Below are 13920 nucleotides of genomic sequence, written 5' to 3' on the forward strand. Positions count from 1 at the left end.
CACATAAAATACAAGTAGTAAGCTAGTCTTAAAATGGCAAAAGAGAATGCAAACGAAAATGAGATCGAAAAAGAAGTTAAATATAAATTTTGCTTAAATGACTGAGCCTTAATCTTCTTTCACTTTCCAGTTTCATTATGTAATTCCAATGGTCTTTATTTATTTCATTGCAACCCTCTGAAAAGGCTAAAATTCTAGACATGCATATCCAAGAATTTAAAACGAATTGGTTTATGTCTTTACTTTTCTGTCTAAGGGCAACAAAAGAATCAGTAATGTAATTTGTCATGTCCTCATGAATTTTTGCAGAATCATTTTTTAATAATATATAATTTATGTATCTCCTAAATTGAATTAGTTCACTTTCACTTGGTTTGTAATCCTCATAAGTGTTAATAAATTCAGTTGAAAAGGTGCTATTCGAGTGTCCTTCATAATTGTACACATGTTCACTATTTTTATTATCTCTAATTATATTTTTTGTATCATTTTCGTTTTTTCCAATATTTTCTTTGCTTAAATTATTCTTTTCCTTTCCATACGAGTCCCTACTAGAATAATGGTTACTTTTATTTTCATTTAGTTTTTCCATCTTTTTTTTGTGATATATAGGAATAGTTATATCAACGTAATTTGAAAACATGGACTTCTTTTTTGACAAAATTAATATGTTAAACTGAGTTTCGAAAGTAATATCTGTGTTAAATATATGAGGAATTTCTTGAGACGTGACTAATCTTTCTATACAGTGAAAATTCTTTTTACTAATGTGGTTCAGCTTACCAGCATCTAACACACATTCATCAAATACTACATAAGTATTATTTGCTAATTGAAGTTTTCCTTTTTTTAACTCACCATTACGATGATTCATGACTGATACTAAATATTCGTTGCTTAGTTTGTTTAGAAAAAGGGGGATGTATCTATGGAGGGGAACTAAGCTTTTAATCATTTTGTTCATTTTGTTCATTTTGTTCATTTTGTTCATTTTGTTCATTTTGTTCATTTTGTTCATTTTGTACATTTCGTTCATTTCGTTCATTTCGTTCATTTTGTACATTTCGTTCATTTTGTTCATTTTGTTCAATTTTCTTGAGCTGTCAAAAGAAGAATTATTTTGTTCGCTCTTAAATTCTTCTGCATGTAATTTGCTTTCATTTATTTGGGAACAATACACCTTTTTCGCACGTTCCGGATTATTAAGTTTTTCATTTAGTTCTTTCTCAATTATCTTCTCTTTTGTAGTAGTTTGCGAAAATTGATTATTCTGATCATTTTTCAAATCAGTTGGTTCATCAGTTGTTTCCTTAGTTCTAGGGTGAGCTGATAATCCCGTTGGCGATACATCTGATCCCTCATTTGATGATATGTTAAAAAGGTTTAAACTAATTTTCCCCAACTTTAACTTATTATTTTTTATATAACTACCACATAAATAGAAGAAAAAGTAATGAGAAACCAACAAATCATGAAATAAGGAAGTGGAAATATAGATGAGCAGGTGTTTCCTTAGCTCACTGACGGTTTTAAATGGACCTTTTTCTAGAATATTTGAGAGTTCATTAGTAAATAATATACAATTATTTATCGGGTTGAAATAGTTAATCTTCGTATATTGGAATACGTGAATACAAGGATACTTTAAAAAGTTTTGGTCATAATAAAAATAAAAATTGAAATTCTTTTTACAATCATCATAATCCTTAATTTGACGTTTACGGTATATTCCGATCACTTCAATTACATCATTCAGTTTTAAGAAATCTTTTTCATTTGTTCCGTTGTATTGGCTATTATCATCGTATATTTTTAGAATACATCTAATTTTATTCCTTTTACACGTAAAATCGCCTTCTTCTGGTTCTTCCTCCCTACTTTGTGTACTACTATTTAAGATAATTTCTTTAGTTTCTTTACAATGTGTATTTATGCCTTCTTCCAAATTGCACATTTCACTGCTACAAATATATTTTTCCTGTAACAGATTTATGTTATGAGCACCGCTGTAATTACTACTATTGCGACTACAATTATTACTGTGCAGGCAACTAGAAATATCAGTAGAAGAATTTGAGCAGGTATTATAATTAGAAATACATTCAATATTCGCAATATTCTCAGTATTTGTAGCATTTTCAATTTTTACGAAATCGTTTTTATTTTTTAAAAAATTTTCACAATTACTATGATACGAAGAATACTCATACAATTCTTTGCACCAAGAGCTTTTACTACCTGGAATATTAGTACCTAAAAATAAATACCTCTTCCAGTATTTTTTAAAATTATTATCGTTTTCATAAAAATAGGTATCATTATAATCTTGGAAAGCATAATCTTTTTTTAGATAATCTTCTTTCTTTTGATTATCATTAATATTTACGTCTGTCTTTTTGTTCTCTGCATTCTGCATATTCTCGCATGCCTTCTGATTTATTGCTCCTTCTTCTACTTCTTTATTCAATTTGGCATCTTCTTCTCTATAACATTTTTCAAAATTTAATTCGTAATATTCCCCTATATGTTTTTTGCCATTATCTTCTATTATTTCCCAGTTATCATCCGTATCAATATAGTCTTTATATTTTGAGCTCTTTAATATAAGCTCTCCATTTATTTTATTTCTTAATTTATAAATTCCTAAATAACTTTCTGGTGAAATAATTTGCTGAACCATACAGGTCCACCTAACTAAAGTGGCATCTTTTAGTTCTTCTAAATTCTCAATGGTATTTATACACAAACATCTTTCTACTAAGTCGCTACAAACAAATAAATTTTCCTTTTTTTTTTTAACATTCATCCCATGCGAGTCCTTTTTCGAAGTTAACTCATTCGTACAACAATATTTCTCATTTAAATTTGACTTGGTACCCTTTTTTTCATTACAATTCATTGATTCTTCTACAAAGGAAGGTTCCTCAGCGAAACTACACTGATCCCCCTCCTTCGTGTGTACGCAATTTTCCCGCGCTCCGCTTTTTCCCATTTCGTTCTTCACCACTTGATTCATTACTACTTCTTTCGCCTCTACGTGCTTTATCTCTACATTATGACCCCCTTCGTTCTTTTCTGCTTCATTCTTTTTTCGATTATTTCCAAGTTTTATGTATTTATTGACTACAATACCTTCATCCCAGTAGGAGTCAATTTCCTCATTGCCATATATTTTTGTGTAATTCATAAAACACTCGTCAATTTGCTTTAATACGTTCATTTTGAAAAATGTGAAAGGGGAAAAAGCGACACATAAGTATGCGTGTATAAACTTTGAAAAATTTTTATTTTACAAAACATACGCATAAACGTATACATATAGATACATATTCATACATACCTATGTATCACTTTATTTTTTTTTTTTATTGGAACTGTATTCTTCTTTTTAAATCAAAAACCACTTCTCACAAGGAATAGTCATTTTTTTTTTTGTGTCATCTGCTTTTTAAAATGTTTTTCTCCTCGTCTTTTTCCTTTTTATATATAAAGATCTATTTTTCACACGATAATGATCGCTTGCAAATTTTGTTACTTGTTATGTGCGAGCACACGTACGCGTGTACACATGTATACATATATGAATAAATACGTACCCATATATATTTATATATATGTGTATGTATGAATTGACGTATTGACGTACTGATGTATTTATATATACAAATATATATAATAGTTTTTTTTTTTTGCATCCCTTAGCACCCCTTCGAGAGTGAAAGTTATATATTTTTAATATACATATTTTTTTCTATATTGATGTATTTATTCTATAATAATTTAAGAAATATTCGTTTTATTAAAAACGTTCAAATGATTAGTTATTTCAGTTTTAGAAATGGGGCTATCGTTCAAGTGAAAGTATTACTTAATATTATGCATAATGAAAGTTACATATATTTCTATGTGTATATATATTATTTAATGCTTACAAGGATAATATATATATGCTTTAACTTTTCTTTACTCTAACATTTCAGAATAACAAATCAAATTTTTTTTTTTTTATTAATTTTTATGAAAAAAATGGGAGAATAAAAATCATTTAATTTAAATGCTACAAACTGGAGTAAATGCAGTAAACATATTATATGTTAATAATAATATATCTAACCATGGGATAATCTAATTATTGTTTTTTATTATTATAATATTATAAGAATATTATGTCATAATAATGTTACATCGTAATATTATTATATCTTGTTTATTTCATTTACATTTTTTTTTTTTTTTTTTTTACTTTTCCTGCTTATGTTTGTAACATTAGCTAAAATAACTTTCGCTGATAAATTTATTCTCCTGCGTCCTCCAAACGTTAGAAGCTCAAAGCATCATAAAAAGGAAGTAAAAACATTATTAGGACATACGGAGCATTATTAATTATAAATATATATAATACATATGGATACACATATAAACGTGTGTAGCACAAAAATTTTACACTTATTTTTTTTAACCCCATTTCGGACTATTTTCGAAATATTTTATAAGAAACCGGTTAGAATTATTAAAAATTTTTAAAGAAATGTGTTTACGTGCCTTCTAAAATTGAAAGTCTATATGAAAAACAAAAACAAAATTAAAAACACAAAAACACAAAGCAAGAACACATAACAAAAAAAACACACACAAAAAAAGATAATAGCAAAGCAATAAGAATACAAAAAAAAAAAAAAAAAAAAACATTTATGAAATTATATTAATGTGAGATAATAAGGATGTAGAACTTTAAAAGAATTAAACACATGCAAAAATTAGAAGTAAAAAATGCAGATCATATTAATAGTTTTAATTTTACACATGTCATGAAAGTATACCATATGGTGTATAAAACGACCCCATTTACATATTTCAAATTTGATAAAATATATATACATATATGTATTTATGCGTATACTGTGCATTCATATTCTCTTTAGATCATTTTTACAAATCACTGGGAACGTTGTCAAGTATGTCCTTTAAGTACTCTGCTAATCTATAACCAGCTATAGCAATTTGTTTGTTCAAGATCTTTTTTAATTGGGTTATAAAATGTTTAGGGATTGGAAATTGCCTACATTTAGTTAAAATGGGGGCTGGTAATTGTCTATAAACATAATCAATGGCTAAACGGTGCGATTCGCTTACTATTTCATCTATGTATGATACTTTATCACTTGGAATTCTTAACTGTCTTGGAAATAAAGTACGTGGATAAGTTGTCGTTAATTGATCTGCTAACTTCTTTATATCTTGTGGAGTAGAATTAAACCATTTCTTTTTTCTTGAGTTAAAAACATTGTCACATAAATAATGTATATTTCCTACAAGTTTTCCAAAAGTTACAGTGATAAGGTTTCCTCCCTTATCACCACTTGTTAGATGTGAATTAAAGAAGTTTATTGTATGTAATGGTTGATGAATATCACCAAATACATGAATGAAAAATCTTAAATAAAAATTATAAGAATAATATGTTCCTGTGAGATTCCTTCTTCCAACACCTACTAAAGTTTTATAGATATGTTTTGTTATACCAGAAGCAGTATTTTTTCCTTTATGTGCATACATATCATAAGGACTTAAATATATACCGGTAGGATTATATGGCTCCTTAACATAATGCCAGTCGTTAAAAATATCTAAAATTTCATTTCTTCTAACACTGAATTGATAAGGAGCTCTTCTGGGATCTACTGGTTTTATAGCATCTGGCCATACTGCACCCGTTATTGGACTTCTCAATTTGTCATCATAACTTTTCTCAAAAATTCTATCAAGAATGCTCTGGTGATGAGGAGTTAAAATATCATACGCAATTTGACTTATTATCATGTGAGGCTCATCTGACCAGCCAGCTATACTTTTAATAAAAAGTATTCCATAAAGCAACACTAACCTAATCATGATTCTTACACAAAACATTGATTAAGCGTTTACGCGGACGGGGTATATATGCATATATATATGCACACACGTATATATATTTTTCACTTTAAAAGGGGTTTGGAACACCTTTAGAACTAGAAAGTTAAATTTTAAAAAATAGAAATTCAACTGTGCAATACAGCTGCCGTCACTCAAAAATTGTACTTCAATCTAAACGATCAAACTTAATATAAACTTTTAAACAGACAAATGCATTAATGTATACGCATAAATAGATGTATGTATATATATGGGGCACACTGTGAAAATTGTTTTGAAGGAGTTTAAATTTAAAACGTATTATTTATGGAAAAAAAAAAAAAAAAATTATCATTAGAACTGTTATATCTTAAAACACCTTATGATTCATATAAAAAAAAGAAGAAGCATTTTTCACATGTCTTTAAAAATATATATTATTCACGCATATATTCATATGTTTGTATGTATAATGATACAAAATGTTCAAAAGTAGTAATGTGTAAATACGCAAATATTCAAACATCAATGTACAATTTTTTGTATTAATGAAATTTTACAAAAAAAAAAGTTTATTCTTGTTTTAAATTCATAATATTTGTTAAAATTTTAAATATATTCTAATAATTCATTTATACAAAGACACGTATGTATTTTATAATTTTAAATGGAAAAAAAATTAAATTATATTTATGAAAAAAAATAAAATAATTAAATTAAAAAATATTTTTATAAATAATAACCAGGAGAAAAAACAAAATCGATTGAAACAAAAATATCTATATAATAGTGTAGTTAGTAAAATCGATGAACACGAAAAATAGCGAGTGCACCAAAGTCCAAAGAACATCTCAGAAAAATATGTTTTCTCACTTAAAATATATTCATTAAAAAGTGTTCATACGTGCACCAAATTTTAGATGTGATACATAAAAAAAAACTTGTGCACTCTCTTTTACATTTCCAAAAAGAATAAATCTTGCATTTCCAGAGGAAAAATTTTACATTTCATAATATTTTGTATACACACTTTTGTGCATATGTGCAAATGTTTAATCATGTATCCATGCATAGAGGCGCACATAAATCTAAATGGTGTTGGCACATGTATTTTTTCCGGACGTTTTACTTTTTGATCTTTATACCCGATTTAAAAATTACTTCACCGAAATGTGGTATTAAGATTATAATTAGGAAAAATTCCTTCAAGTATTTAATTTTTTGAATATACGACTACACGAATGCTGCATTTTTATTTTTTATTTTATTATTTTTTTTAAAGTAATAATTTGCAACTTTCATTTCAAAATAGAGCAATTAAAACGGGATAACAATTTTTAGAAATATCCGAAACGGAGGAAGGCAGAGAACACACATATATATAAATGAACAGGCAAAATATTGAGTAAAACAAAAAAAAATATTTACAGATACAATTTATGTTATTTCTGGAAATTATGATTTTGTTCTACTTCCAACTTTAACTCAGTTATAAATAAATAAATGTATGCCTCTATGTAACCGACTGTTTACATATATTATATAAGGTGCGTGCATATGTATGCACGTTCCACAACAAAGCTACTTAAACGTTATGCAAGTGATGAACGAAAATCTAACGTATACCACCAAAATAAAACGGGTCGATATATGCATATAAACGTACATATATATATATATATTTTTTTTTATGTTATATATATTATACATACCTACACAAATGGTAAAACATTTATAAGCAGAAAAATTGGGGAAATAAATAAAATTATTTTTTCACATAAAAAATGATACATTAATGAAGTACAATGAGTAAACCTACATAAAATTATTAATGCACCAAATGAAAGGTGCAAAATCGAAATAGAGATAAGGATAAAAAGAAAAAAAAAAAAAAAAAAAAAAACCATCATGCGTAAGCAAGTTTTCTTTCACTTCATATATTTATTTGTATTAACAAGATCTGGGGGAATATTAGCAATGATAACTTTTAAATAATGTGTTAATCTATATCCACCTAACACAATTTGTTCGTTCAAAGTTTTCTTTAAATTAACGACAAAAAAATTTGTTACATCATATGAAGTATTTTTATTTAATGTTTCATGTGGGAAATTATAATAGATACTATGAACGCATTTATTATAACTATCACTTATTATAAAATCAAGATATTCATATTCATTTAAATCATTTTTTAATCTATTTCCAAAATACTCAGGAGGATATAGGTTCATTAAAGATTTTGCTTCTTTTATTACTTCTTTTGGTGTTACTGTTGGCCATTTCTTTCTTCTTGAGTGAAAAACACAATCACATAAATAATGCAAATTCTCTACTTTATTTTTATATAATATATTAATGTCTCTTCCTCCATTATCTCCATTTATGAAATTATTATTATAAAAAGTTATAACATGTAATGGTTGATGAATATCACCAAAAATATGAATAAAATACCTTAAATTAAAATTATACGAAAAAAAAGTACCGAAATTTTCTTTTCTTTTTATACTTTTTAACAACTTAAAAATGCGTTTTAATACTGTTAATGCATTGTCTGTATTCTTATAATAATATTCTTGAAATATATTTATACGAACATTGAGTGGGTTATAAGGTGTATCAATATAATGCCATTTATTCATTAAGTCTATACCTCCTGATCTTCTTATATTATTAGGATAATGAATATCAAAGGGTTTTATATGATCAGCCCATATAGAGGCGTATATAGGATCATTAAAATCTTTATCCTCTTTGTAATTCTTAAAAATTTTTTCTAAAATTAGCTTCTCTTCTTTAGTCAGTCCTTCATATGCAATGGCAGTTGATAGCATATGCCCTTCATCCGACCAGCATGTAATTCTTTTAGCAAATATAAGAAAAAATAGCAAGTAACAAACTGTCTCCTTATTCATTGGCGTCGAGTTATAATTGCCCCGGGTTAAGATGTGGATACAGAGGCATACACGTGCGTACATATATATATATGCACACACACATTTACACATACGTATATATAGGTATATCTATGCGTATGTGCGTTCGCTTTTTTAATAAGCTGTGATATAGTAAAATTAAAAATTAGGAACGAACTGTGAGATGTCTCAAACAGTAAAAAAAAAAAGAAAGTTTAATTTTTTCCTGCATTTGAGAAAAAATTCTTAAGGTTTTAACAGCACTTGAAATGTGCAAATATAAGGATATACTTGTATGTATGTATATGTACACGTATACATTTATATTATATATAAGTGTGTATACATGATGTTTATGAGCATGATAATACATGAATTAATATCCAGCTCTAATAAACAAAAATTTTAAACTAAATAATTGAGGAAGATGTTTAAAAAGATGCCTACTTTGTAACACCTTAAAAAATTCAGTGGAGTTAAAATACTCTTTGTAGTTACCATAAGAATGAGAAAATAAAAATTTATTATCTTGTTGTGAGCAGATTGTTTTATAAAAGATTGAAGGCAAAATATGAAAATTGTAATAATAACAATAATAATAGATAGGTAAATAAGCAAGTGTTTAAGTATTTGAATAATATAACCGACAAATGGTATTATACTCGTCATAAACTTTGCGCTTTCAGGGTTAGAGTAATGTAATAATGTGCTACGTTTGTACAATGAATACTAATACAAACATGTAGTATAATATATAACCTGAGGACACTATAAATGTGCATATTTTTAAAATTGAGAAAATGTAAATGATTTTGCATTTTATACATTCATCAATAAATAAATAAAGAAGTAGCCATATGAAATAATCATAGAAATGTAAAAAAATATATTTTTATCTTTTTTAAGAATGAAAAATTGTGTACACTAGAAAGAAAGATACAAAAAAAAAAAAAAAAAATTATTAAACATGATTCTTAGAACTTCAAAAATATATGAATGACAAAAATAAAAAAAGAATAAACAAAAGGAAGAAAGAAAGGATGGAAGAGAAAGAAATAATAAGAATAATTCGTTGCAGAAGCACCTACATAAACATGATATTAAAAGAACAAATTAAATATGCAAAGCTCCCGGGGGAATCGAGCATAAAAGCAAATTAAAGAAATGATCATATATAGGATATGTCATAGTATAATAGATGCAAATCTGTATATATTACTTTTGAAATGTTAATAAGAGACAAAAAAAAGTAAACATTACGATGGAGAAGGAAAAAAAAAAGATATTTAAGGACATTACATTACATACAGACCTAAATCAGTTATTTGACAAAAATGAAATTAATATGTTTGCTTTTTTATAATTTTATTATGCATATTATAATAACGAACACATTTAAATATTATAAATGTCATTTGATTGGAAGTAAACATTCACCAAATGATAATAAGTTGATAATAGGTAATATACATGTACATAAATATGTACGTACTGATGGTATTATTCCAAGAATTTCTAAAAATATGTCTTACAAATATACCCGTATTAGTGTAAGAAGAAAAGTAGAAGTTGTCAATTTTTTGAAAATATATATGTCGAAGGATGAACCAAAATTGAGGAAAAAATTAAATACAACGATTATATTAAAAAGGAATAAATTCTTAAAAGGACACAGTTTAAAGTTAAGATGTAAGCATGACTTGTTGATAGGTGATAATAATAACAACACTAATTTGGAGAGAGAGAAAAAAAAAGACCTTTTTTTAGGGGAAAATAAAAATGGGAGAATGGATGATGAAAACACTGGCAAAGATCTTCGTGGAAAAATGGGTGATAGCGAGAAAGGATTAAAGAAAAAAAAAAAAAAAAGAAAAAGGAAAAAAATTAAAAAAGAACAGGAAAAAGAAATAGAAAAAGCAAAAGATGAAAAAGGGGAAAAGGAAGAGGAAAAGTGTAAAAAGAAGGAAAGTAAAATAATAAATAAGGATTTATTAAATAACATCAAGGAAAATGAAACACAAAATACGAGAAGTGACACTTCAAACGAATTAGAAGATGAAAACTTTAATTTGTTGAATCAATTCAAGGCACATGAAGATAATACATTAGTTAGCGAACTAACTCCAGCAAAAAGTAAAGAACTTATAAATTGTGCTTCTTTTAAAAAGTTAATGGTAGAGTTAAATTTAAAAGAAAAAGATGTTTTACGCTTAATAAAAAAAAATGAAAACAGTGTCTCAACTTTGATTAATCAGAATTTAACTTTAGAACAAATAAAAAATAAAGCACAGAATCAAGAAGCACAGAATGAAGAATTATTTGGTACTTTTATGAATAATGATAGTTCAAAAATAGGTAATATTATTAATTTTAAAAAAGTAAGTAAAGAATATAAAGAAATTATTAGAGAAGTTATACTCCTTTTTTTAGGGAAAAAAGTAAAATTTAGTGAAATAATAAAACAAATGGGCGAAAAAATATGTGACATGAATAATTATTGTCTCTCTATTTTAAGAGAAAATATTTTATTTAAAGAATTAAATAATGAAACACTCAATGAAATAATTAAAAAGTCTGTATTAATAGGACACTTAAATGAAAAATTTTCAAACGATGCTCAAAATTTTGAATGGACTAGACAAATAGAAAACTATATTTTTGATTCCATAAACAATGCCAATTTTAAAGTAAAGGAAATTTCCTACTCCAGTAACACCATAAATATAAGTGTAACATGTATCAAAAATGTCTCTATGGATTCTAATGAATATGATGATATAGAATGTTCCATACAAAGCTCCTTAAGGCAATATGAAAAAGCTAATAACTTAGATATTCTTTCCTTTTTCAAAATTCTAGTGAACATTTCTTGAAGAAAACGTATTCATTTGAGTAATATACGCCCCTCTGACTGCACAAAAATACAAATACATATATATATATATATATCAGTACATAATCATACGTGAATTACACACAGGTATATATTTATTCATTTATTTATTTATGTTTTATGTATATATGCGCTCCGTTTATTTAGGGCGTGTGCCCGTTTCCGCTCTACCTCCTTCTTCCCTAAAAGCCTACATAACAATTAACGCTTAAATAAGCGTTTTACATTTGCTTCAAATGAATTATACGTATTTTTTTATTTAATTTATTTTGTTTTTCCCTATTTTGTTATTTCTTTCCGTATTTCTTCATGTTCTCTTTTATATCTGTTTGAAGTGTAACTGCACGTTTATTATCATAAACATTAATTAAAATCGCTGCCACTACTAATACCGCTACTACTGCTCCTAATAGTGTTTATTTTACTTCTTTCACTTTCAGACATGAAAATTTTTTTCACGAAATAACTTTATTAAAAAATGGATATGTTCTTCAGTGTAGTATGACCAGCAAATTATCCATCTTGTTATTCTGCTAGTATGAGATTCAAAAATTCTATATTGGCATATATGCATTTGAAAAGATGGTTTTTTCACATTTCTAAAAAAAAAAATATTCTCAAAATGTATATTATTTTTTATAATAGTAGTCAGAAAATCTACCTGATTTTTTTTATACATGTTATATAATCTCATTGATCTGATTATTTCCTTTTTTATTAATTTAACATTTTTAAATTTTGAGACTAACGTTGTAAACCATATTATATTGTAAAAATAAAGCTTACTTTCGATAATCATATTTATAATAAAACTGTATTCTCCTCCTAAATTTTTATGGCTCTTTACTTCGTTTCCGTTCATGTGTTCACCTTCCTTTTCGAACTCATTAGAAAGTGCATTTTTGTTAAAATGTTTATAATACACTTCTTCACACCGTTCTATAGTAGTACCGCTTGCGTTGGCACTAGAACAGGTTTTATTATATTCAACAATGCTTTCTTCTTCTTTACTATATAAGGTACCAAGCTTAATATTATTATTAACTACTTCTTTTGAAGTATCTTCATCAAGGGAAATATATTCTTCATTGTCAAAATAGACAACTTCATCCACATTTGCTTCTAAATTTCTGAAAGGGTTTCTGTTAACTTGTTCTAAAAAACTGTGGTACGGTGGGTTGCACATGGAGAAAAAAAACAAATCTGTATCGTTAACTACGTTTACAAATAATTTCTTCTTATCTTTTTGATATTTCAGTATTATATCCTTTTCTTTATTATTTAACAAAATATTTATATAACCATATTTTAAAGAATCTAAATTAATGTCAACACCAATAAAGGACCAGTTATAAACACTATTACCCAAAAGCGGGTAGATACAATTCGCCCCGACTCCTATATCTAAGACTTTTATTATATTACCATGTAGTACTTCAGAAGTCATTGTATGTTCGCTACCTACAAAACTGTTTATTATGTTTAAGCGTTCGTAATGTTTGCATTGTTCAAAATGTTCGCAACGTTCAAAATTTTTTGCGCTCTCTTCTTCTGCGATAGTATTTAAGCTAGTAAGATCTGCTAAGTAATGAATGTAATTAACTCTTCCAGGAATACATGGGCATAAAAATTTTTTCCCCGTAAATTCGTTATGTGATTTTGTGTCCTCATATTTTAACTCATCACATGGTTCATTTATTACATATTCATCATTTTTATAATCTAATTTTAATAACTTATCATTGTGTTCATTATAAGCATTTAATATAACTTCTTTGTAGTTATTAATTAGTTCGTTCGTGTTTACAAAAACAAAATTTTGAATAGTGTTATGATATAATAATGAAATACTATCAAATAATGCATCAATTCCATCAACACTATCAATATTATAATATGGCATGTAAAAATTTATGGAGTAGTACTCTTTCAGTATAGCTTTACTTAAAAAATAAACGGCTACAGATTTCTCAAAATCGTATATTAATTTCCCATTTTTACTTTTGTGCAAAAATATATTTAAAAAAGGATACTTCTTACTTAATTCTTCAAAATTAATAAAATTATTTTTATGTATATTTCGATCATGCATTAATTTGGAGTTACTTTCAAAGTAGTAGCTATGATTACTCTTTTTCATCCCCCATTTTGGGCTCCTTTTGTGAGGCTGTGATTTGAAATTGCCCCCCTTTTTAATTTTTAGTTTTTTGATCATTT

At 26.6% G+C, this 13920-nt stretch overlaps 5 protein-coding genes across 5 annotated transcripts; 1 reads left to right on the plus strand and 4 right to left on the minus strand.

Annotated features, from left to right (window-relative positions):
* Positions 1-76: 76 nt before the first annotated feature.
* MKS88_005097 (mini-chromosome maintenance complex-binding protein) lies at positions 77-3220 on the minus strand (the record flags this gene model as incomplete). Its single annotated transcript, XM_067218328.1, has 1 exon — positions 77-3220. The coding sequence occupies one exon, from the start codon at positions 3218-3220 to the stop codon at positions 77-79; it is 3144 nt and encodes a 1047-aa protein (XP_067071472.1).
* A 1709-nt stretch (positions 3221-4929) lies between these two features.
* MKS88_005098 (p1/s1 nuclease) lies at positions 4930-5892 on the minus strand (the record flags this gene model as incomplete). The annotated part of the gene is made up of 1 exon (XM_067218329.1): positions 4930-5892. The coding sequence occupies one exon, from the start codon at positions 5890-5892 to the stop codon at positions 4930-4932; it is 963 nt and encodes a 320-aa protein (XP_067071473.1).
* Positions 5893-7820: 1928 nt separating this feature from the next.
* Positions 7821-8810, minus strand: MKS88_005099 (p1/s1 nuclease; the record flags this gene model as incomplete). The annotated part of the gene is made up of 1 exon (XM_067218330.1): positions 7821-8810. The coding sequence occupies one exon, from the start codon at positions 8808-8810 to the stop codon at positions 7821-7823; it is 990 nt and encodes a 329-aa protein (XP_067071474.1).
* A 1523-nt stretch (positions 8811-10333) lies between these two features.
* On the plus strand, positions 10334-11683 carry MKS88_005100 (uncharacterized protein; the record flags this gene model as incomplete). The annotated part of the gene is made up of 1 exon (XM_067218331.1): positions 10334-11683. One exon carries the CDS (start codon positions 10334-10336, stop codon positions 11681-11683), a length of 1350 nt encoding a protein of 449 aa, XP_067071475.1.
* Positions 11684-12066: 383 nt separating this feature from the next.
* Positions 12067-13918, minus strand: MKS88_005101 (methyltransferase; the record flags this gene model as incomplete). The annotated part of the gene is made up of 2 exons (XM_067218332.1): positions 12067-12169; positions 12381-13918. The coding sequence occupies 2 exons, from the start codon at positions 13916-13918 to the stop codon at positions 12067-12069; spliced, it is 1641 nt and encodes a 546-aa protein (XP_067071476.1).
* Between the last annotated feature and the right edge of the window lie 2 nt (positions 13919-13920).

Source organism: Plasmodium brasilianum, chromosome 13 (assembly GCF_023973825.1).
Source record: "Plasmodium brasilianum strain Bolivian I chromosome 13, whole genome shotgun sequence".
NCBI lineage: Eukaryota > Apicomplexa > Aconoidasida > Haemosporida > Plasmodiidae > Plasmodium > Plasmodium brasilianum.